Raw genomic sequence first — 24,657 nt, forward strand, 5'->3', positions numbered from 1 at the left:
AAGTATGGTTATGATTATAAAAAGTAAAGTAAACTAGCCAGAAAATATAATAAACTTTCTTTTAGTTTAGTTTGAAATACTCAGATAGGTATAGGCTCTAGCATTGTGGGAGCCGCTGCTGTGACGCTGTACAAACGCTTCCAGTGTGAATACTCTCGCACGTCTGCAGCTGCAGTAACGGTGTAGTTACGCTGAAGTGCTGCTCACGCTTGCGGTGTGAAACAGGCGTAAGATTTGAGTGAGTTGTGATGTCTAGCTGACTGGGTCAGAGCATCTCTAAAACTGTAGCTCTTGTGGGGTGTTCCTGGTCTGCAGAGGTCAGTATGCATTCTTTTTTTTATCAACACTTAAATATGGCTAAGTTTAATTTTTAAAAAAAGCTAAATTTTTAACAAAAACTAAGAAAATCTTTTTTTTTTGTCAAAGAATACATTCAGATTAGATGCAGAGCGATGATCAAACACAGATGCAGTAGACTGAGTCTATCAACACCCGCAATGATTGCACAGTCCTGTAGCTCATCCTGGGTCCACATTTCATTCAGTAACATTAGATAGTTTTGATTTATATGGTGTTTTAATGTTGATGATCACGTTATGTTACATAAATAAGTAAGCATCTGCTTACATGTGATCACTTGGTTTTTTTTGCATCTTCTTCGCCTGTGTTTTGATTAGGACATTCTGTACTCATTCAGACGAAAGGGAAGTTTTTTTTATTATTTTTTTTATAAATAATGGAAAATAACGTCTTTAGCAGGAAAAGAGTTAATGATGAACTAATCATTTACAAAACATGACTATACATTTATGAATTATTAATAAGTGGCATGTTAATGATTTACAAATGTGTTGTAAGTTATCTTAAAAAATGTGTAAAATCATGAAATAAGTCATACAGATCATTACTAGATTTCACTTATATATCACTTATTAATCATTTAAGTAGTCAAAATTGTTTTAGTATCATTATATCAGTAAAAAATGGTTATTCGTAAACAAATGATGAACAAATGTTTTACCTAAAACAAAATATCTTGAGCTTTTGGTGACCACAGACCTTATTTCAAGCATTTAACCAAACACTCATTGACTTCAGGACGATGGAACCGGAAGTAAAAATCTAAATCATTTCTGGGTTTTGGCCTAAAAAAAAATGTCATCCCTGCACTGCAATGGGTTCGCGCACTTTGTAAACATAGTGCTGTCTAGAAGGACGTATGAATAGAAATGGACCTTGAGAGGAGGATTATCATTTGTATATTCCAATTAATATGTGATCACTTCTAATTTCACACTTTCATTTTTTAAATGAGCTTTTTATCTTACTTTTTTGTTATCTCACTCTCACTCTCTCTTTTCAGCCCCAAGCCTACCCCCAGGCAACTTGATGTGGATTCAGGAGGGGAACAATGTTTCTCTATCCTGGGATCCAGTGAAAGCAAGGGACAATGAGTCAGAAGTCATTGGGTACAAGGTTGGTAACACACAGATACTGTGAATGTAAAGTGAAACCTGTGTCACTGCACGTATTTGATGTTTTTTTTTTTTTTTCATTGCAGGTATTATTGCGTCAGGAGGGACGGGGCCACAGCCAAGTCCTGAGGACTCCAAACTCAGCCGTTGTCCTGACGCTTCCTGAGGGGGGAACATACATCATCGAGGTGCGTGCAGTCAGTGAAGGAGGTGAAGGAGCCGCCAGCGCTCAGGCCAGAGTGCTCACCTCCTCAGGTAAGCAATGGCTTGGGTAACATTAACAGTGGGGTTTTTTTTTTTCAGATTTGAAGATGTGTACATATAGCAGTATGCTCAACTGGTTTTACTTAAAGGGTTAGTTCACCCAAAAATGAAAATTCTCTCATTAATTATTTACCCTAAAGTCGTTCGACACCCTTAAGACCTCCGTTCATCTTCGGAACACAAATGAAGATATTTTTGTTGAAATCCGATGGCTCAGACAGGACTTCATTGACACCAATGTCATTTCCTTTTTCAAGACCCATAAAGGCACTAAAGATGTCGTTACAAAGCCCATCTCACTACAGTAGCCCTACAATCATTTTATGAAGCGGCGAGAATAGTTTTTGTGCGCAAAAAAATCCAACTAAACAACAACTTATATAGTGATGGGCCGATTTCAAAACAAGGTTTCAAACATTATGAATCAGCGTATTGATTCATTATTCGGATCACCAATGTCACACGATTTCAGCAGTTTGGCAGTTTGACACGCTTTCCGAATCATGAATCAATACGCTGAATCTTAACAGTTCGCATCTTTGTTTTGAAATCGGCCCATCACTATACACATCGTTATTTAGAGCTCTGAGACATCTGAGACTTGACTTGACTTGACTTGGACCTCTGAGACTTGAGACTTGACTTGGACCTCACAGATTTGAGTCTTGACTTGGATTTGGACCTCCAAGACTTGAGACTTGACTTTTCTTGGCTTGGACCTCAAGGGCTTGCAAAGCAGCACTATGTGATCTTCTCCATGACCTTCTGCAGTTAATTCATCTCAATTCTCTTTAAAAATACTCAGACTTCATTCAAGCATATTTTGTATATCATTGCAGTCTTAAGCGCCTTTCACACTGACACAAATTTAAGTAAAGTCACCTTAATTTATATTGTGCATTTTACAATACAGATAGTTTCAAAGCAGCTTTATAGTGATAACAGGAAAAGTAAAGTGGTAAAAGTTCAATTAAAGGATTAGTTCACTTTAAAAGGAAAATGTACTGGTATGATTTACTTGCCTTTATGTCATGTGAGATTAATTGATATCAGAGAAGCAGGAACATGCGAATGTTTTAAATTACTGAAAACAATGTTTTTAATGGGCTACATGTGAACTGATGTTACATTACATACATATCTAATTTCCCTCTTTGTTTTATTTCACTTCCAGGGGTGCGTGCAAAGAGTGGGCAGCCCTCTTTCCGTAATCTGCCTCCAGGCTTGGCATGGACTGCACTTTTCCTGTCAATAATGGTGCCTTCTTTTCCCTTGTGAGGCTACAGAGTCATGTACTGTTCCTTTAAACCTTCCCTCCGCCTCCCTCCTAACGACCACTCCCACCCAACCCTGTATGAAGGGGACGGGCTCTCCCTCCTTCACACAGACTGCCTGCTTTGGCCTCTACCATCACCAGGACCTAAGGGCCAGCCAAAGGGAAACGCTTCTTTTGCAAGGATCAAAAAACGCCTCCAATTTCAGACAACTCCATTGCTTTTATTTTCTGGGCGTATATGTTTCTTTTCCAGATCTTTGTTTGGGATATCATTGTAGTATTGTGCTGTACAAAGTGTGGAGACAATTGTTTAAAATCTCCATGAAGCTGTAAGAGACTTTTTTTTAGGGACTGCCGCCCAGAACAGCTCTCAAAATCACTGAGGCCGTCCACTGCTCTTTGCCACTGTGGCTTTCCTTGTTACATTACTGCATCCATTTGACCCTTTGGCTGACCAACAAGCAAATGCAGAGTAAGCTCAGTAGAAATAAGTGCATTGTTTTCTTATCACAAGTGGAGAGTGTGGAGACAACGGAAAAAACTAAACAAAAAAAACAAACATTTTTATAGTGCTGAAAATCTTACTATTTCCAGACTTGCTTTTTGTACATTGTGTTACCTTTAGAGAAACAAAAAATGTGGAACAGTGGTGTGTTTCGGTCGGCTGTGTCCAAGTTTTTGAACTTCTGTTTTCATTTTTGTTACGTTTGGTGGGTTTTGAGAACTAGCAAGGTTGCTGGGCAACAGGGGGGCAGACGGACGAACCAGAGATAAAAGGTTTGGACTCAACTTGTAGTGCCCAAACACTTCTGTAGACGAAGAAGGCTGATCTGTAACAGTTGAAATAAATGTGATGTATATTTTTAAAAGGCCTCTGGTGTGTGTGTTCTAGGTAAAGGTGTCGGCTGAATTGATTATGATCGATTCCCTGTATTAACTAAGTTTGTTGAGCACAGAATATTGAGTTTCGAGAGGATAATTTTGCTCAAGAATGATTCTGTCGTCCCATGATTCAATGGTAAGTGTTTAGATAAGTGACTCTTAAAGTGAGTTTGTAGTAATTGGATGACAATACGCACTTGACCATATTAAAGTCAGTTGTAAATGTACCCTAGATGTGATCACTGAAACAGGTGGATCCTGACTACAGTAATGTGTACAGGGGTCCCACGTGTCCTGGAAAACCTGGAAAATGAAAGACCAATTTTCCAGTCCTGGAAAAAACACTTGGAAGATGGGAAAAAAAGTAACATGTCATGTAAACGTCTGCGTTGTCCTGGAATAGTGATTATTTGTAGCATAACCTTTATAGTACGCAGTGTACTATAAAGGTTATGCTACAAATAATCACTATCCATCACTATGATGGATTTTCCATCATGATCTCTTTTTGAAATGTTGTATCATTTGGTGTTTGTAAGGTGACATTAATATCACTACAATTTCTCTTTTCGTCACCAAGCCCTGTGTTACGGGTCTTGACTTTTTATTTTTTATTCTGCTCTTTAAATGCTAAGAAGAGACAAGACGCCATGCTCTTTCGATCTGGTCACCCGAGTTAATGATCGATATCGCATGAATTATTCCACTGGGCTGCTCTTGGAATCTCACCCCCCAAATACTCCCTCACTCTCTCCCAGTATATTTTCATGGAGGTACTTTAAAACTAAATTCTCATTTTCTTCTCTTCACAACCTTATTAGCATATTTTACTGAGGGAATGTTTCTATTGCTGGGAAATACAACAGACTAAATGACAGGAGCAGTTTGAATTATCCATCATTGTTTTTAGAATTATTTAAATGAGAGAACATGAGAGAAGAACATTAACATCTTAAATTTAACAGTTAAAATGATCAACTCTCTACTCTAACTCATTGGAATTTAAAGTAAGTACACTTTAGTACTTAAGTACTAGTCTGGGTTTGGTGGTTGCCAGGAGAATGGTGCTTGCCTGATTGCATTGTGCCAAAAGTAAAGTTTGGTTGTCATGGGATTATGGTGTGGGGTTGTTTTTCAGGGGTTGGGCTTGGCCCAAAAAGTAATTCTTAATGCTTTAGCATACCAAGACATTTTTGACAATTTCATCCTCCCAGATTCGTGGGAACAGTTTGGGGATTGCCCCCTTCATGATCTAATACGACTGCACATCAGTGCAAAAAGCAATGTCAATAAAGACATGGATGAGCGAGTTTGATGTGGAGGAACTTGACTGGCCTGCACCTCAACCCGATAGAACACCTTTGGAATAAATTAGAGCCGAGACTGCTAGCCAGGCCTACTCATCCAACATCAGTGCCTGACTTCACAATTGTGTTTCTAGAAGAATGGTCACAAAATCCCATAAACACACTCCTAAACCTTGTGGAAGCATTCCCAGAAGAGTTGAAGCTGTTTAGCTGCAAAGGGTGAGTTAACTCCATATTAAATCCTGCGGATTAAAAATGGGATGTCATTAAAGTTCATGTAAAGGCAGATGTCTAGCCTGACAAGCCAGACCCACATCAAGATGTTTGGTCTGGAAACTCACCATTGACAGGGCTCAATCCGAGGGGCGGGATAAACGGTTGTCTTTCAAACTCCCTCTGCACGCGATAGGATAGCGCTACAACCAATCAGAGCAACGAAGATGAAGCAGAGCTCGCTGACAGATTAAACATTCGCCGTATCCGGTCGGCAAAACTCAGAACACATCTTCCCTTCTTAAGAATGACTTCAGTGCCGTTCTTTGTTCTTTTCTCAGAGAAAAGCTTAACTCAAGTCTTCCAGAGTCGCGGTCAAAGCTGATTCGAAAGACTGCCGTTCGCCAGTTTCTGTGTTTACTAGAAGCACGCAAACGCAACTCGGCCGTCATTATATTAAGCCCCGCCCACTGACTCTATGCATGATGTGATTGGCCTGACTAGAGTTTGCCGTTTACAGCTCAGAAGTGAATTGAGAGTTGCAAGACGACACTCGCGGCAGATTAGATTTGCTGCCGCTAGGGTGCATCTAGATTTCTAGGCTAGCAGACGTCCTAAAACTTTTGGGAATATAGTGTATGTAATTACATAATTGCTCTATTTCTAGTGTCTTTAAAATGTGGTTAAATTGTACTGCCATACGTATGTCCTGATAAGGAACTATGGTAGATTAAAATATACTTCAATGTAATTTCTATTGAAGCCTGTATGTCATGTATTTATATTGCAATTCAGTACATTTAAAATACCCTTAAATGTATTTTAACACAATAGTTAAAATTTATAATCAAGTACTTTACATGTGCTTTAGTATGTTAGTCAGCGCATCAAAATAAGTGTTCTTTAAAGGATCCTGGAGGTACACCAACACTGCACATTTTGCATTTCTCCATTATTTGCCACACCCATTTCAGGTCTTTGAGATCAGGTGTGTTTGATTGGGAACACTAATCAATCTAATGTGGTTGGGAAACTGCTTTAAAGCACGACAAAGGATTATTAAAACAGTCATTTTTATTTGACAATATTACAAAGTGCACTGTACTCTTAACGGGATAGTTCACCCAAAAATGAAGAGTCATCATTTACTCACCCTTAAGTTGTTACAAACCTGTATGAAATGTATTTCTTCTGCTGAACACAAAATAAGATATTTTGAAGAATATAGTTATCAACAAAAATATGGAATGTGGCCCGTCAACTGTTTGGTTACTGACATTCTTCAAAATATCTTATTTTCTGCTCACTAGAAGAAATAAATTCATCCAGGTTTTGAACTTGAGAGTGAGTAAATGATGACAGAATTTAAATTTCTGGGTAAACAATACCTCAGTTGGCCTAGTATTTCAATAATATTGTTATCTGCAAGTGTAGTTTTATACTCCAAGTGCACACTCATTACAGATAAGCACACTTCTTTTTCACAAGGGGTGACCCATCTAAAAAATATCCTGAGACAATATGAATATAAAGTACATGTAAATGTCAGGTATAAATGAGGCAATCAGAAGTGCCCTGCAGTAACTTGACAGGTTATTTGACCTCCTCAAAATAAAAGTGTGTATTCTCAGCCAAAGGCCAATGCAAATGGCATCGGAACAAGTAGTATATTGTACAAATTGAAACATCAGAAGATTTAAACTGTGACATCTATCCATCAGTTGTTGTGGACCAGATCAACCCATTCTCTAGCCTGACAAGCCAAACCCACATCAAGATGTTTGGTCTGGAAACTCACCATAGACAGGGCTCAGTCCGAGGGGCGGGATAAATGGTTGTCTTTCAAACTCACTCTGCACGGCGTGCACGCAGTAGGATAGTGCTACAACCAACCAGAGCAACGAAGATGAAGCAGAGCTAGTGGAAAGATTAAACTTTCGCCATATCCGGTCGGCAAAACTCAGAACACATCTTCCGTTTTTAAGAATGACTTCAGTGCCGTTCTTTGTTCTTTTCTCAGAGAAAAGCTTAACTCCAAGTCACGGCCAGAGTCACGGTCAAAGCTGATTCGAAAGACCGCCGTTCGCCAGTTTCTGTGTTTACTAGAAGCACACAAGCGCAACTCAGTCGTCATTATGTTAAGCCCCGTCCACTGACTCTATACACGATGTGATTGGCCCGACCAGAGTTTAGCTTTTACAGCTCAGAAGTGTATTGAGACACTCGTTGCAGATTAGATTTGCTGCCACTAGGGTGCATCTAGATTTCTAGGCTACCCATTCTCACTCCCAAGGCGTCAAAACCCGTAGCATGGTCAAGTGCCTTCCGCATCACAATGAAGGCACAAAAGGTACCCCTAGGCATAATGTTTCATTGATGCATTGATTTGTTTCCTGATCATTCAGCATTGTGGAGCACTTGGTACATGGTAATAATTACTTTGGGTGGACCCTCTAATGTGCCCCATTCAATGCATCTCATTGGATTTCTGGCTCATTGCGCAGGGTTCAATAAGGTCATCGCTGAGGATTGTCTTCAGGTCCTGCCTGTTTTTTTTTTGTTTTTTTTTCAAAGCTTCTACAACAGGTTAATCTTCTCGGGTTGTCAGTCAAAAGACATTTTCCAAAAAATCTCCTTGAGAGAATAATTCTACAATAATTTACTCGCCCTTGTGACATTCCACTTTCATTTAATTAGAGAAAAAGCCTGTATGAAGCCTGGGGGACATGTCCTCATACCCATACTTCTGGCATGACAGGCTTTATTGATCCCGAAGGTGAAATTTAGGAGCACAACAGCACCACCTATAAATAGTAAAGAGCTCAAAAAGTGCCACTATACAGACACAGGGTGCAATCCAACCGGTCAGCGCAAGACAGAACAATGCCATTTATGCATGCATTAGCTGCTAATTTGGAAATTTCTATGCATAAACGCGATTTATTCGTGCTTTTGAGTGGTTCTGTTTTGAACCATGAATTTTGCAGTGTTTTTATCACTTGCTGAACAACATCGGGTGCTTCTACATGGACGCTAATGTGGCAACCTTTTAATTATTCATGCAGCACCTGTCTATGTCAGTGCATCTGATTTATGGTAATGGATTATCTACCCCGCAAAGAGGGCCGCATGCTTCCGAGAGCCCAGAGATGTGGTGTCAGCAATTAGAACACACTCTCCCAGCAGGCATGTGACGCGTAGATAGTCTGGGAGCGAGAGGAAAGTGAGAGCTAAGCCATGCCGGGATGCTCTTCAGCCACTCATCAGAGCCTGGCATCTGAAGCAGATGTTATATGAATAGGACTAATGCTCTCAAAGAGCTTTTAACAGTCAGGAGGCTGCAGAAATTATGATGTTAGGATGGACTTTGGGATACTCAGATGTTTTTTTTGAAAATTCATCATCATTAACTCACCCTCATGTTTCCAAACACAAAAGGAGATGCTTTTCAGAATGTCCAAGCTGCTCTTTTCCATACAGTGGAAGGGATGGTGATTTATACTGCCAAGCTTTGCAACTCATTCTTTATATTCCAGCTCATTAGAAGTTGTACAAAAACTTTGTAAGGAACAGACAAAAATTTAAGTCTTGAATCACTAGAAATTATTCACTATATCCTGAATAATACGCGGCCAAGTATATTCAAACTTGATGCATCACGTGACTCAATCAATCAATTTGTTGTCAATTAATACCTAGGCAGCATCCGAAATCAAGTCCGAAAGTATGTACAGTACTTACTTTGAACAAGTAATTACTAAACGACTGCTAAAAAAAAAGTACATTCTGAATAGTATGAATATGTACTACATTTGCCATGTTTTCATTACCATGTGCCCTACCAGCATCAGTTGCGTTGTTCAACTGTTCCTCTCCAACCAATCCTCTCCTGTGGCCTCATGGGATAGTAAAGTGTTCATTGCATGCACACAGAATCTTGCTGGAAATAGGTCATCCAGGTACTTTTTACCTACTCTTTTATGAGTACTGTGAATTCAGATATTATTGTTTTGTTAGATACTATTATTCACCTACTGTGTAGTAAGAATGCAATTTCGGATGCAGCCAAGGTGTGACAAGTCTAAAGGCCCTGGCTGTGCCCGAAAGCTTAGAAGGCTGACTTGTTGCCTCAATCTCTAATTAGTCAGTGAATTTGCAGTATGTCCTGATTTTGCCAAGTTACAACTATTTTATTGATCCTGGAACAATATTCCTGTCCGAAAGTCTAATATAATGATGTCCTTATTTATAGTAGGGGTTGCACCGACTAGTCGACTAATTGACTAGTCGACCTTAATGCTCTGTCACGACGCTTTAAGCTTGACGTCGACTAGTCGCTGGCCAATAGAGGGCGCAACAGGATAAGCAATTCCTGACACGCAGGCTCTGTTTTGAACAGTTAAAAATGGCAAATAAATGCATACTCCGAGAGCTCTCCACAATACATGTTTGATTACCATCTGGATGCTCAAAAATTGATCAGGAGAATGCACGCTTATTGTACATAGCGCTAAACTAATGCATGCTGCATATTGCAACACACACACATAGCCGATCGCACATCACGCGGAGATCGCGCGCCTCACACAAAACCATTCAGTAGCGCAGAAATGTATTGTCAACACTGTTCTGTGATTTATCAAAAAATTAGCTTAGAAACTGAAACGTTCTAGCATATATTTCTGGATATTTAAAACTCACAGCTTCACTATTAGAGAGACGCTGCCAGGTAGAATTAATTCACACACAATCACTTTCTAATGCAGTCATATAGCCTACATGTAATCTTTATTGTGCTACTTTATCTGTATCTTATTCAGAACGAACAGAAATCTGTGAGAAATATAACGACCATAAGACAAAAGAACTTATACAAAAGCTGTCATGTAGGATCAATAACCTTATGGGCAGCGCTGTGTTATATGCCATATCAGCTGTGCACAGTGCCGCAGCTCCCACCACGCACTGCGCGTAGGACGCCAAGTGGTGAGGGGGGCACCGCGATAAATTTCTGTCAGCGCAATGTGAACGCGCCACCCGCGGGCACCATTAAAAATGATGCGTAGGGCATCAAGACGGCCAGCGGCGGTTCTGGCTGTGCACAAGAACACCCAAGTTCGAGTCTCAGCTCAAGGTTCAGGTTTATTTTATTTTTAATTAATGACGTCATCAGCGACTAGTTGACTCGACTTTCATCACATAAATGTCGACTTTAAAAAAATTAAAGCCGTTCAACCCCTAATTTATACATAATAGAATTATATTCTGTCATGTACATGAGTGTCACAGCTTGAGCCACACGATAGCTGGATTACTCACATGACATTTTCCTTGTCCAATGGGTTTAGGTTATCCAGAATGCAGTTCAGTTGAAACATTTGGCTTCTAAACAACTTGTAACTAAATAAATCTGACTGTGTGATGATGAAGATGGGTGTAGTATGGCAAATGCGACAGAACACCTCACTGTACAACAAAATATAAGAATGCAATTAATATTAATCTGTCGGGCAAACTGTTTCTTTAAACAAACAATGTTTTGTTTTTTGTTTTTCTTAAATGTAACTAATAGTTTGGGTCTTAATGAAATGAGTTTCTAAACATGTAAATGTGTGTGTTATTTGGTGACCTTACCCTACTGAACAACGTTATGGAATCTAATTTAAATTGTGCCACTAATGTAATAGAACTTTCAATATTTCTCAATAAGCTTTGACTAATTGTTGGTAATTAATTATCATGTCCAGTGATTTTATCATTTAAAAGCTCATCTGGTACATTCTACAGGGGAATGTTAAAGTCAAAATGAAACTACTCGCAAACCATTTTACATTTAACAGAATATGATGTTATTCTAATTGAAATTTCATATTTAATAAGAGAAAATATAGGATAGGACTTTAGTGTATATATTAAGAAATGATTGAACAGAATTAAGCCAATCTGACTAAAGTTTGCTAAGTCAAGCAACTAGCTAACATATCACACATAAGCAGTGTGGGTATGATAAATGTATTTTGTGTATATTTATGTACATTTATGAACACTGTTAATAGATGTCTGTAGTTTTTTAAGCAAAGAAAAGTGGCTCAATTTAAATTTCCCATATACAACTGTAATATTTGATTAATATTTGACGGATATGCGTCTTTTCTGGTGAGGTTTTCCTAAATCAAACAAGAGAATTTGAGCAACAAACTAATTAGGAGCAGAAGAGGAAGCAATGCTTGTGCTATGAATTTATCTGGCATTTGAATATGCAAATTTAATCAAGGTATGGCAATCAAGTTCTCTTTTGTTTTTCAGGCAACTACAGTGACTTTTCTGTTTTCGACCCCTTTCCATTAACAGTTTGGAAGGGGGCATCCGCTGAACTCCAATCCTCAGTCAGCATGGGGTTTGGATAATACGGATGTGTTCTACGGGAGAAAAGAGGCACTGATGCAAAGCAATCTAATTATCCAGTCATCAGGCAGGCCAGCAGGTGGCCAGACCTGTGAGCTTTAGAGAGGTAGGGAGATGTTGAATGACGTTTAGCAGTGTACCGATGCTCAAACACATAATATATGAGATGTGTCTAAAAATCTAGAGTACCTACCAAGATATCTCTTTTAGGGGAACCTTTTAATGAAATGCAAAATCTTAAACTGTAGGTAGCAAAGTTATGATACTTCTGTCTTGCAAGATTCCACTTTTCCACACAGAACACATATATGCATAAAATTCACATATATTTGCATAGTACACACAATTTCATTAAACATAGTACTTACTAAAGAGTACTATGGTGGAACTATGTTACAGAAATGGTTGTTATAGTATTGACCATGCTCCATATTTACATGAAAGTCAACCTACTATAGTGCTACTATACAAATGGGGGGGAAATGGTGGGGCCTTTATGGATCAGACTTGTTTGGTCTGCAGCAATGCTTAGGTAGGTTGTTTGTGTCAAAGTAAAATCCACATGGATGGCAGGACCCAAGGTTTCCCAGCAGAACATTGCCCAAAGCATCACACTGCCGCTGCCTGATTGTCTTCTTCCCATTGTGCATCCTGGTGCCATGTGTTCCTTAGGTAAGCAACACACACACACACCTGGCAATCCACATGATGTTAAAGAATATGTGAGAATATTTAACCAGCCAACCTTAAAAAATAAACATGGGATTATGTATTATATTGAGAATGTCATACATAGAAAACATGCTGCTGTCAGTTAAAAATCGTGGGAGGGGCGTCTGACCGTGTGACGTCACATGGTCGGATGGCTTGATTTGAAACGGAGAAAACATAAGGAAATTTAAAAAAAATGGATGGATTTATCATTATAGGATGATTGTGTACAGGCACTGCCGACCGACATTTACGTACAATTAACTTGTAAAAGTGCATGTGCCATTATATGACCCATTTAATTTTGATGAATATAACTTACAACTGAGGAAAATCCCAAATTCAGTATCTCAGAAGATTAGAATAATACTTAAGACCAATACAAAGATTTTTAGGAATCTTGGCCAACTGAGAAGAATGAACATGAAAAGTATGAGCATGTACAGCACTCAATACTTAGTTGGGGCTCCTTTTGCCTGAATTATGTCAGCAATGCGGCGTGGCATGGAGTCGATCAGTTTGTGGCACTGCTCAGGTGTTTTGAGAGCCCTGGTTGCTCTGATAGTGGCCTTCAGCTATTCTGCATTGTTGGGTCTGGCATATCGCATCTTCCTCTTCACAATACCCCATAGATTTTCTATGGAGTTAAGGTAAGGCAGGTTTGCTGGGCAGTTAAGAACAAGGATACCATGATCCTTAAACCATGTACTGGTTGCTTTGGCACTGTGTGCAGGTACCAAGTCCTGTTGGAAAATGAAATCTGCATCTCCATAAAGTTGGTCAGCAGCAGGAAGCATAAAGTGCTCTGAAACATTCTGGTATAAGGCTGCATTGACATTGGACCTCAGGAAACACAGTGGACCAACACCAGCAGATGGCACCCCAAACCACTGACTGTGGAAACTTTACACTGGACCTCAAGCAACGTGGATTCCTCCAGACTCTGGGACCAGACTCCAAAGGAAATGCAAAATTTACTTTCATCAGAGAACATAACTTTGGACCAAGCAGTCCTTTTTGTCTTTAGACCAGGCGAGACGCTTTTGACACTTTCTGTTGTTCAAAGAGTGGCTTGACACAAAAGTGAAATGCGACAGCTGAAACCCATGTTTTGCATACATCTGTGCGTAGTGGTTCTTAAAGCAATGACTCCAGCTGCAGTCCACTCTTTGTGAATCTCCGCCACATTTTTGAATGGGTTTTGTTTCAAAAACCTCTCCAGGGTACGATTATACCTATTGCTTGTAAACTTTTTTTCTACCACATCTTTTCCTTTCCGTCACCTCTCTATTAATGTGCTTGGACACAGAGCTCTGTGAACATCTAGCCTCTTTTGCAATGACCTTTTGTGACTTGCCCTCCTTGTGCAAGGTGTCAATTGTCATCTTTTGGGCAACTTACAAGTCAGCAGTCTTCCCCATGATTGTGTAGCCTACAGAACTAGACTGAGAGACCATTAAAGGCCTCTGCAGGTGTTTTGAATTAATTAGCTGATTAGAGTGTGGCACCAGGTGTCTTCAATATTGAACCTTTTCACAATATTCTAATTTTCTGAGATACTGAATTTGGGATTTTACTTATTTGTCAGTTATAATCATTAAAGTTAAAAGAAATACACATTCGAAATATTTCAGTCTGTGTTTAATGAATCAATATACAAGTTTCACTTTTTGAATGGAATTAGTGAAACAAATCAACTTTTTGATGATATTCTAATTATATAACCAGCACCTGTATATATACAGTGTGTGTGTGTGTGCGTTTGTGTGTGTGTGTGTGTGTGTGTGTGTGTGTGTGTGTGTGTGTGTGTGTGTGTGTGCGCGCATCTGTAATACATTTCTGTAGTTACCTTTTTAATTCCACTGTTGACACTTCCCTTGCACCTAACCCCTACCCTTGAATTTAACTATACTACCACACCTGTCACTAACTTTACCCGTATCTGACCGCAATATCAGCAAAAGTGTTTTGCAGTACAATATGAACACAATTGTACATTGTACGGTAACACTTTATTTTGATAGTCCACTTTAGACATTCTACTGATTATAAGTAACTTTGCAACTACATGTCAACTAACTGTCATTAGAGTATTTGTAGACTGTCTGATTAACATTTACTAAAACTTTATTTTGTTGGTCCCCCAACAGACATTCTACTGACTATAAGTAACTTGGCAACTACAATTCAACTTATTCTACTAACCCAAACCCTAACGCCTAACCATAACCTACCAGTCTACTGACAGTCTACAAATACTCTAATGACAGTTAGTTGACATGTAGTTGCAAAGTTACTTATAGTTAGCAGAATGTCTAAAGTGGACTATCGAAATAAAGTATAACCCATTGTACTTATTTTTGATGTAAGTACATAGTAGTTAAAGTAATCTAATATAAAGTGTGACCAATATTTCAATCAAATAATTGTGTGTGTTATGTATTTTTGTGCATATAAGCCCATGTGAAAGAAATCACAAATAAAATCAAACTAAAATTGAAATAGTTTTTTCAACATTTTCCTTATAAAATACCTCTCCTCTAAAGTTTCAGAAGAGATCTCAAGAGTATCAAAAACAATGTTCATATTTAAAGTTACCGAAAATTCAAACTTAAATTCTCAACACATTCTTCCAATATGATCAGTGCTGCTTTTCATTTTACAGCTCTCAACAATTGTATAGTGATGCCATTTTATTACTTTGTTTATTACTGATTACACTAAGAAATTTGCGATATGGAGAGATCATCATGTGAATTGTTGTTAACAAATTTGTTGATAAAGGTCATCTCAAATCACCATGAGATTCTATTTGTCAAGATGCTATATGAGCAGAAAAAAAGTCCAGGTAACAGACAGTGAGTTCGTTAACTCGCTGTCTGTTTTGAGACACAGCTGTTGTAATTAGTCACACAGCGAGTAGTCTATCTTCAGGTATTTGGTCACCATTCCAACTGTTCAACATTTGGTCTTGAATATAATAAACAAAGTTTAGCTTAAAGAATCCTCCTCAAAATCCACATGGGGTAACATGTCCAATCTGTCTTTGTCATTAAAGATTTATATTTGAATAGACCATTCTAATGAGAATTATCAGCAGGGAAGTCCACACTGAATATGTAAATACATGGGAACAATTTAACATGTGTGACTAATGTCTGCTGGGTTTTAGGGAGCGATTCCAGTCGCCAAATAACATGTGCCCATCTGCCTGGTGCTAAAGTTCTGTTCTGCCATTCTTTGTGCGAACAGCAGCATTCTGGAAGCATCTCTATTAGTCCTTATTGGATGGCTTGATAAAGTCTTTTTAATGAAGTAGAGTTCAGGAGACTCCACCGGCCTGTTTCTGAATTCTTGCTAAATGAGACGACATTAGCATTCTTATGTGTTTTTGTTTAGTTGAGTGCTTTTCTCACAAGCCCTGTCTAAAGAATAAGTGAATGTTAATGTTATTCCACAGAACAAAATGCTCTTGTGCAGAATGGAAGAAGATTAAAACATTTCTATTAGCATAATTTATATTCTTGTATTTGAATTTTCGATCTCTCTCTTCAATGCATTACAAAGCCCCTACGATGACAATTCATGAAATTATATTTAAAGGGTACACTGTAAAAAAAAATTTTTTTTAAAGTTACCTGGTTGCCTTAAAATTTTGAGTTCATTGAAATTAAAAAATTGAGTTACTACAATGAACATTTTTTTGAGATTCAACAACCTTTATTAAAATATTATTTAAAGATTTTGTAAGCATATTGGGTAATTGTGTGTGTTTTATTTGTGATGATGCAGTGAAACATGCCAAAGTGCTATTTTCATGATTTATAAAAATTTGATGTGGTTCAGATACAATAATATTTTGAGTTTCTATTTATTAAACATATTTCCTTTATTGTATCAACTCAAATTTTTAATTTCAATAAACTCAAAATTTTAAAGCAACCAGATTACTTACCTTTTTAAGTTAAACCAACAAAAAACATTACAGTGTACATAACACACACAGCACCATGTTAAGAACCTATAGAGTAGTATGGCATCCTTCAAACTGTCAGGATTTACTAAAGACGTGCAGTGAAAAATTAGAGTTAAAGGCGTGGAGAGTTTTTTTTTTTAGTTGAACTTTATTGCATATATGCAAGCTTTTGAAGGAGTTTCCCTTTAGGATGCAAAATTTATGGGAGAAGAGTATTTATATGAATCACACAATGTGATTTACTAAGGTTTGGACTTGTCAATTTACTGATGTCTGCAGCATTATTTACAGCCACAAAAAAAGCATGTCTTAAAGGAACTGTATGTAAGAAATGTATTTAAATTTATCATAAAATGGCCCTGATATGTCAGTAGACATTAAGAAATTTTGAATAATTATATCAGTGACAACAGTAGTCCGGCCAAGATATTGTCATTTAAAAGTTGTTGTTGCAGACCTCAACTGATGCTGATGTTGACATGTTGTGTTTTGGCCTGAAGCTCACCCTCCACTTATCGACCAATCACGGAATCAGTAGTGTTTCTGCATCCGGGATGCCAGATCTGCTCTAGTTACCACAGCAACAGCTACAAACATTCCTGCTGGATCCTGCAGCCTATCTGGATCCTGGAACCTCGAGTCATGGGGAAGGGGGATAGGGGATACACCGCTCTACAGTCATTTGAAAGTGATTGCAGTACCAGTTTTGGCCACAATCTTACATACACTTCCTTTAAACCATACGCTAACGGGTAGATTGGGTTGGTAATTATGGAAATGATCCAGCTGCGTTTGTGTTCTTTAATTTGCGCGTTGTCCGTATACCACGTGTAGAACTTTCAACTCCCATCTGCACATTTTTGGAATTGCACTCTCACGCTAATTTTTCATTTAGTAAATCCGGTCCTTGGATTACTGATATACAAACCAATATCAATCATGCTGATCACTTTCTTCATTCCAGTTGGCTCATGTTATTAGGAAAATATTTGTGCATACGAATGCTCAGGTAAGATGACCTAAAATTATGGCAGCCTTTTATCTGTACCATCTTAACTTTGCTTTTATTGTCACACACTAAGCTAAGCAGCCAATCAGAGTTATCTCTCTTAGCAACAGCCCAAGGTTGATTCAAAATGCTGAATCGACCCTAAAAACCAGACGGCGTCTGACTAGAGTCAATGGTGCAATGCATAAAAACGCTTGGTGTGTCCCTTTTAGGGGCTCTGTAGGGAATGTCTTTACCCCTCTAAAATATAAATGTGCTCATATGTTATTTAGAAGAAACACATTCAACCAAATGAATGCATAAACCACTTACAACAGTACGTAGACTGCAATACAAACAATTGGAACGCTAAGTGTGTTTGTTGCTTCTGTCCATGGTACTGGGTAAGTATAAAAAAGGGACGAGTCCTTTGATATGTCCCACTTGACTTCCTGTCTCAATAGAAAATTAATCAACACACTGCACTTCTCAAAATAATTTACAAGTAATTTTAACATTGACCCGAGGGCCAACGTGAAAGGTAATTCACACTGCATGATTTTCGGCAGGCAGATTGCCATCGTGAAACAATCATGACGATTTCTGTGAAAGCTGTTCCTGTGTTGTACAGTGAAAAGAGGTTCATAGACGCCCAATGTCACGGTCTTGCAAACCAAAAAGAGCCATAATAATTTTCTGACAGTGTCAGAAATTTAGCACGATCATCTCTGTGTGTTTGCTGCTACTACGTCTACTGATCAGCCAATAAAAATGCGACAAAAATCAAACCGAACATGGCGCTAAAGACTCAAGCACTCTTTTCCCTTCCTTTTTCGCCGCATCCACTTTTTTCAGCTCACATAAAAAGTACAACTGGCAAAATGTGAGTCATCATGTTATTTTTGTCTACCACTATAGAGCATGCTAATGATATTGTATTCTTGTTTAATAGGTCCATGTCGTACAGTGTGATTTGTAATGATCTTATAGGAGTGCTAAAATCGTGCAGTGTATCACGGGCTTCAGTCATTATTATTCAGCGGCCCACTGTCACAGTTTCACCAGACTCCACCAACAGGACCCTTCAAAGATCACGGTCTCCAGAATTCTAACCAGCCACACCTGTTCCTCATCACTGCACTCATGTGGTCTCCAATGTGGAAAAGGACACATAACCCATGCTAATTACCTGATCTCCTAACGCTTACATTTCTAGTGAATTCCCGTTCTCCTCCTGAGTTCCATTGTTCTCAACGTCTCCTTGATCCATCATCTACCGCTCCAGTACCCTGGTATTAGTAAAGACTGTTGTTAATCTGGCATCGTCACAGTTCTGTGCTTTATCTCTGCTACCTGCCTGTTTCACGTCTTTGCACAAGCTGTTCAATAAATAGCTGTCCGATTCAATTTAACCTCAAGGCCTGTCCATCACCTTACACTGATAACAAAACAGGTAGCCCCGCCATAAACTCATGCTATTGGTTGAGTTGAGAGACAATTTGACAGTGAACTGCTCAGAAATGTTTTGACAATTAAGTTGATATCGAGACCAGGGGGTCCGTTCTTCATACCTCGCTTAATACATCTGAGATGATTTAACAGATGCCAGATCTTACTGATCTCTGAATAATTTGGTTCTTCAAACACATTTGCAGAATTGATTAAAATATCTGGATTAAGTTGTCTGAGGTCACTGCACGTTCTCATGTTCCCTAAAGATGGCAGATACATCGAAACTCGAAACCATGATAAGCAATGCAGGGATTGGTTTGGCAAGACAGCAACATAATGACATTATATAATAAAAAAAGTCACCTTGGCTCATATTTATCAAGCTTCTCAAAGTGCTATTTTAGTCTTAAGTGCTGAGAATTCATAAAATGTACTCCTTTCATACTTAAGTATAAAAGCAAGTTATCAAATTTCTTAAAGCTAATATTCACTCATAAGGTATGTTCACACCAAACGCGAATAGATTGTCTGGGGCGAATGCCTTCCATGTTAAGTCAATGGAAAGGCGCGTTAACGCGCATCTGGAGGTCCTGCAATGGAAGTGATTCTGCCCCATTCGCGCATCCAGTTCGCGCGAATAATGCAAATTTGAAGCGAATTGAGCATCTTGCGCGATACACGCGAGTGGTGGTTTTTGTGCATTCAATTTAACGTTTGAAGCGAATTAGTTTGAAGGGAATTCGCGTCTACGCCTGAGTTGAAAAATTTGAACTTTGGTGTCAATTCGCACCGCGTTAACCAATGGAGAGCCTGCTTGCTGCTGTCACGTGGTAAAGTGACGTGATGAGAAACCCTCCATATAATTAAAAAAAATACTGATATTTTGTCACTAAATGTAGTTTTAATGCTTTTCAGTTGATAATGTAGTTGTTTAAAGCTAAACTATGTGGTTTACCAGACAGTGCCTATTTAAAAAGAACACTCTTGCGTTTTTGGAGTTGTGAGATCCAGGCGATTTCCGCGCGCTCAGGAATCAACTCTGAGACTGACACTTAAGATTAAATCCTACACTTTACTTAAAGTATGATTGGGATGCTAAATAACTATCTTTTAAGTGCAGCATTGAACCAAGATTTTTTTTACTCTTAAGTCAATTCTTAGCAGTGTTCTTGTAAGTAATTCTAGGATGCTTGATAAATACGCACCCTGGAGAAAATCTTGACAAATTTCTGGACCTTTATAAGGAAACAGCCAAGTGAACAAAACAACATAAAGTAATAGATAAATATAATGTGCACTGCTTTTTATAAAAACATGATTCCCAATTATTTATATTCACGATTTCTATTGTCTGTACAGCCTTTACATTTTTATTAGCAATTCTTTATTTGTTATATTTGAAGCAGATTTGTTACGTGATCAAGTTGAATTAATTAACGTTTCTTGTAGGTGAAGAAGATTAAGAGATTATTGCTTTATGTAGGTGTATCACGCAGGTGAGATCTCTTACCCGGAACTTGCACTGGAGAAGTTTAGCAATGGAGCATACAAGTTACTATTGCGATGATCACTGCTAAAAGCGTAACTACTTTTATGGTGCCTAAAAACCAGGGTTGGCACAAACTAAACTGAAACATACCTGCCTAACAGTGAGCGACAGTAACAAAGTAATTTTTACTTTGGTACTGTCTTTAAGTACATTTTTCAAGTATCTGCCCAGATGAACTGTTAAATGCATTAAAAACATACTTGACTATGCTTTTAGTACAATACAAATATACAAGGATGTATCTTTAAAACATTTAATAGACATCTTTTTGGGTGTATTTTTATTTTGATAAACTTTTTACTTCGTGTCATTTCACAAAATCAATAATAGAGTGCTCCTCTGCCAAAAAAAAAGCATTTAATATTGTACAATAACACTGTTTAGGAAGTCAACCTACGAATGGCTTTCTGCAGCACTTTAAACTGTAATAGGAAAGTATTTTAAAACCAAAAATATATATTTTCATTTTTAAAGTATCCAACTCTTTTTCAAGGTTAATTTCAATTTGCACTTTTTATCTTTAAAAGACAATGTGATGCAGCATTTTATTTAATTTTTCTAAATTCACAGAGTTAAGACTGCTTCTGGGGGGAAAAAGGTTTTTTTTCTGTGATCTCTGGGAGATGATAAAGGGGAAGCGAACGACTTCATCCCCTATGACTTCAGAATGTGCACAAGGCTTTGCATTACATCCATTGGCCTTTTACATCATCATTGTTTCCTCTAAAGTGAAGACAGACACAGTTAAAACCTTTGTATGCTTGTGTTGTTTGATTTGAGTAATCCTCTGGGGTGGTGATGGAGACAGTTTAAGCTCCTTATCAACATCAAGACCATATGAAAGCCAATCATAAACAATGTGCAGCAGCCCCAAACATTCTTTGGTACCCTCCATGCATTCTTTCTCCAGAATTAATTGGATGGATTACAGGCGATATGCTGCATGGATCTAACCTGACTTGGATTGGAGATCGTCCAACTGGCTGCTGGTAATGAGGCTGCGGAACTGAACGTCTTCACAATGTTGAAATCTGTCATATACGTTGAAAGTTCAGAGATCAGTTAAGGACTATGAAGGAGCAACATTCAGGATTGTGTAATAGGCCGGTCTGTATTCCCAATTAAATTCTTTGATATGAGTAAAGATTTCTTTACTGCGTAATGCCAAGTTCACACTGCCCGATTTTAGCCCCGATTTTGACTCACTGACAGGTTTTGCAAAATCGCAGACAAAACTCCTGCTGTGTGAAATGTGTTCTGACTAAAAATGACATCGCCAATGACTGACAGCCAATGAGAGAGAGTGAGATACAGGGCAGCGGGAGGTTCAGGGAGGAGTTTTAGACAGAATATCAGTATTTTATTGGATATATTTACAATTCTATTAAACAGAAACAAAGCCCAAACATCTGCACATTACACAATTATTTATTTACCTCAAACTCTTTCAAAAACTCACAATCGTTGCTCCCTTTGTCTCTCCAACAATGTCCTCCCATTTCCGCCTAAATCTTTTTTTTATTCTTCTCCGCAAATCAGCACAGACAATTTGGAGCAAACTTTCTGCAGTTTATAATTTTTAATAACAATTCCAAGTCTCGTGTGACAACTCCTTGTTTGTAATAAAATGCTGCATGTCAACCAATCAGCATGTTCAGTGCTCAAGTCCCACCCCGAAAGCTCCTGAACTTTGAAAAAGTACTACATCAGAGTAGGAACTTTCTTAGGGGGAATATATTTTTTTTTTCCCGGAACTACCTTTAGACCCTGGTCTCTGCGGTCAAAACACACAGTATCAGCCCAAAGTCCTTAGTTCCTGGGGAAAGTACCTGGGGAAAGTTCCTGCGGAGGAAACATGGCTATAGACAGCTGGTTTTTAAGGAAGCCAATGAAAATGGAACCTCAACATTGACTAATTTGGAACACTCAACAGGCAACTACAACAAATCTAGAGCGTCTTATTTAATGTGCATGAGACATGACCAAAAACTCCTTCCAGTAGAGTTTGGGCTTATGTTGCTAAGCAAAAATCTTGATGCATTGGCAAATATTCCCTACATTTCAGTATTGAATAATAAAAAATAAAAATAAAGCATTCACTAAGCTGGTCGCCATGCAATTTGGGATTGTCTTCTATGAAAGAAAAAAAATTCTTATAAGGCAGCATAATGTTTCTGTCAACCTTATAGAATATGTTGTCTAGATAGGAAGCTCACTAGGTTTTGAACAGAGCATGGTGTCTTCATTAGGTTGATGCCTAAATTCACTCAGAAAGACTGAAATTAATCAAATGTGTTCCTTGATAACAAATCTGTGTTTGTGAACTACAACAGCCTAGACATTACATAGAAATTGCTTTTTGTTTGCTTGTTTTTTGCCACTTTGCCCTCCTCTGGGTTAGGTCACAGGGCTTAGTGCTAGTTTCACACTAGAGTGAGCCTGAAAAGCACCAGGAAATGATTTTGTGCTATCAATCCTAGTCCTGTCTGTCTCCACAGTGCCTTCAAGGTGAAGTTTGTCTCTATCAGGATGTGATGAATGACTATCCGCTCAACTGGCCATTTGAAAAAAATATTTGAAGATCGTCACACCGGGTCTGAGAGTGCAGTTGAATATTTTGAAGAAGTCTTTATGCTAATATATTTTATATAATATATAATAATATAATACTTTTATATTTATTTTTATTTATTTTTTACTTTGTGACTTTGAAGACTGGATTAATGATGCTGAATATTTTGCTTTGCCATTACATGAATAAACTACATTAATAATTTATTTAAAAAATATATTTGATTTTGAATTATAATAAAATAGAATAATATTTCACAACATATTTTTGGCTTTTATTGTATTATTATTATTATTATCACCTCATCATAATTGAGGTTTACTTTTGCTTATGGCAAAATTAAGCAAAAACCATTTTCTAAACATAATTTTCTTTTCTGAAAAAAATTTAAACAAAAAATACTTCTTCTCTCCTTGGATTGAATATATCAAATGAAGCCACTTTGAATGAAAGCTTTCTATTTCTGCTCAGTACATTTACCATGGAACGCAGTGGACAGATTCTTTAAGAATTATATCCATCCCTAATGGCTTCAGCACTCAGTAGAGCACAGATGTTCTCCTCTGGTTAAAGTGCATGCGAGAGCATGTAACCTGTTGCTCTAGAACCAATCTGTGTGGTTAGCATATGTAGTCAGTTAAACTAGGGAGTTGAGAGGTTTATCACCCGGTGTAAATGTGAATCAGCTCCAAAGGCAAACTGAAAGAAATCCTATTCCGATTTAATGATGTGTGAGTTTGGAAGGAGCATGGCCTGTGCCTGCTGGCTGAAAACTGATTGATTAATGAAAACGTATTATTTGTTCAGAAGTTTTCCGAGGAATTAGGTCAAAAAAAAGTACTGAGATAAATGCACTAGATGACTTTTGCCAAGGTTTTTTGCCCTGCTTCACAGCCTTGAGGAGGCAATGTTTGTTGCCGAATAGTCAAAGTGAATCACCATGTGCCGCACATCCTTCACGGACGAAGCAGTGCAGCAGTTCGAGGGCATGGAAAACGTCGCCCATACTCCCGCCCCTGATTCAGAAGTAATCAGCTGTCCTTCAAAGACCACATCTCAAAGACAGCTCGGTCATGCAGGTTTGTGTTGCACAACATCAGGAAAATGAGACTTTTCCTTACGGAGCATCCAACACAGCTTCTTGTCCAAGCCCTGGTAATTTCTAGACTTGACTATTGCAATGCGCTTCTGGCTGGACTTCCATTATGTGCAATCAAACCGCTGCAAATTATCCAGAACACTGCGGCACGTCTTGTTTTCAATAAGCCCAAAAGGGTTCATGTCACACCTCTATTCATCTCTGCATTGGCTACCACTCACTGCCCGCATCAAATTCAAAGCTCTGACTCTTGCTTATGGATCCACCACAAGCTCGGCACCCGCATACTTCGAGTCGCTCCTACGAGTCTACACCCCCACCAGAAGCCTTCGCTCAGCTAACAAGCGAAGGCTTGTGGTACCATCACAGAGAGGCATGAAATCCCTCTCCAGAACTTTTTCATTTACTGTTCCTGGTTGGTGGAACGATCTTCCATCCTCCATACGCATGGCAGAATCACTCGATTCATTCAAAAGACAGGTAAAAAC

General features: G+C 38.4%; 1 protein-coding gene across 6 annotated transcripts in view; it reads left to right on the forward strand.

Moving 5' to 3' along the window:
• cntn5 (contactin 5) overlaps positions 1-3,860 on the forward strand; it is a 427,504-nt gene extending 423,644 nt beyond the window's left edge. For all 6 annotated transcript variants that reach the window (XM_067419349.1, XM_067419350.1, XM_067419348.1 and 3 more), the window contains exons 22-24: positions 1,364-1,476; positions 1,562-1,730; positions 2,914-3,860. In XM_067419349.1, the coding sequence (XP_067275450.1) occupies positions 1,364-1,476; positions 1,562-1,730; positions 2,914-3,017 (386 nt within the window). In that variant the 3' untranslated portion in view covers positions 3,018-3,860. The remainder of the gene's footprint in view (positions 1-1,363; positions 1,477-1,561; positions 1,731-2,913) is intronic.
• The last annotated feature ends 20,797 nt before the right edge of the window (positions 3,861-24,657 follow it).

The sequence above is a fragment of the Pseudorasbora parva genome, chromosome 16 (assembly GCF_024679245.1).
Source record: "Pseudorasbora parva isolate DD20220531a chromosome 16, ASM2467924v1, whole genome shotgun sequence".
Taxonomy (NCBI): Eukaryota; Metazoa; Chordata; class Actinopteri; order Cypriniformes; family Gobionidae; genus Pseudorasbora; species Pseudorasbora parva.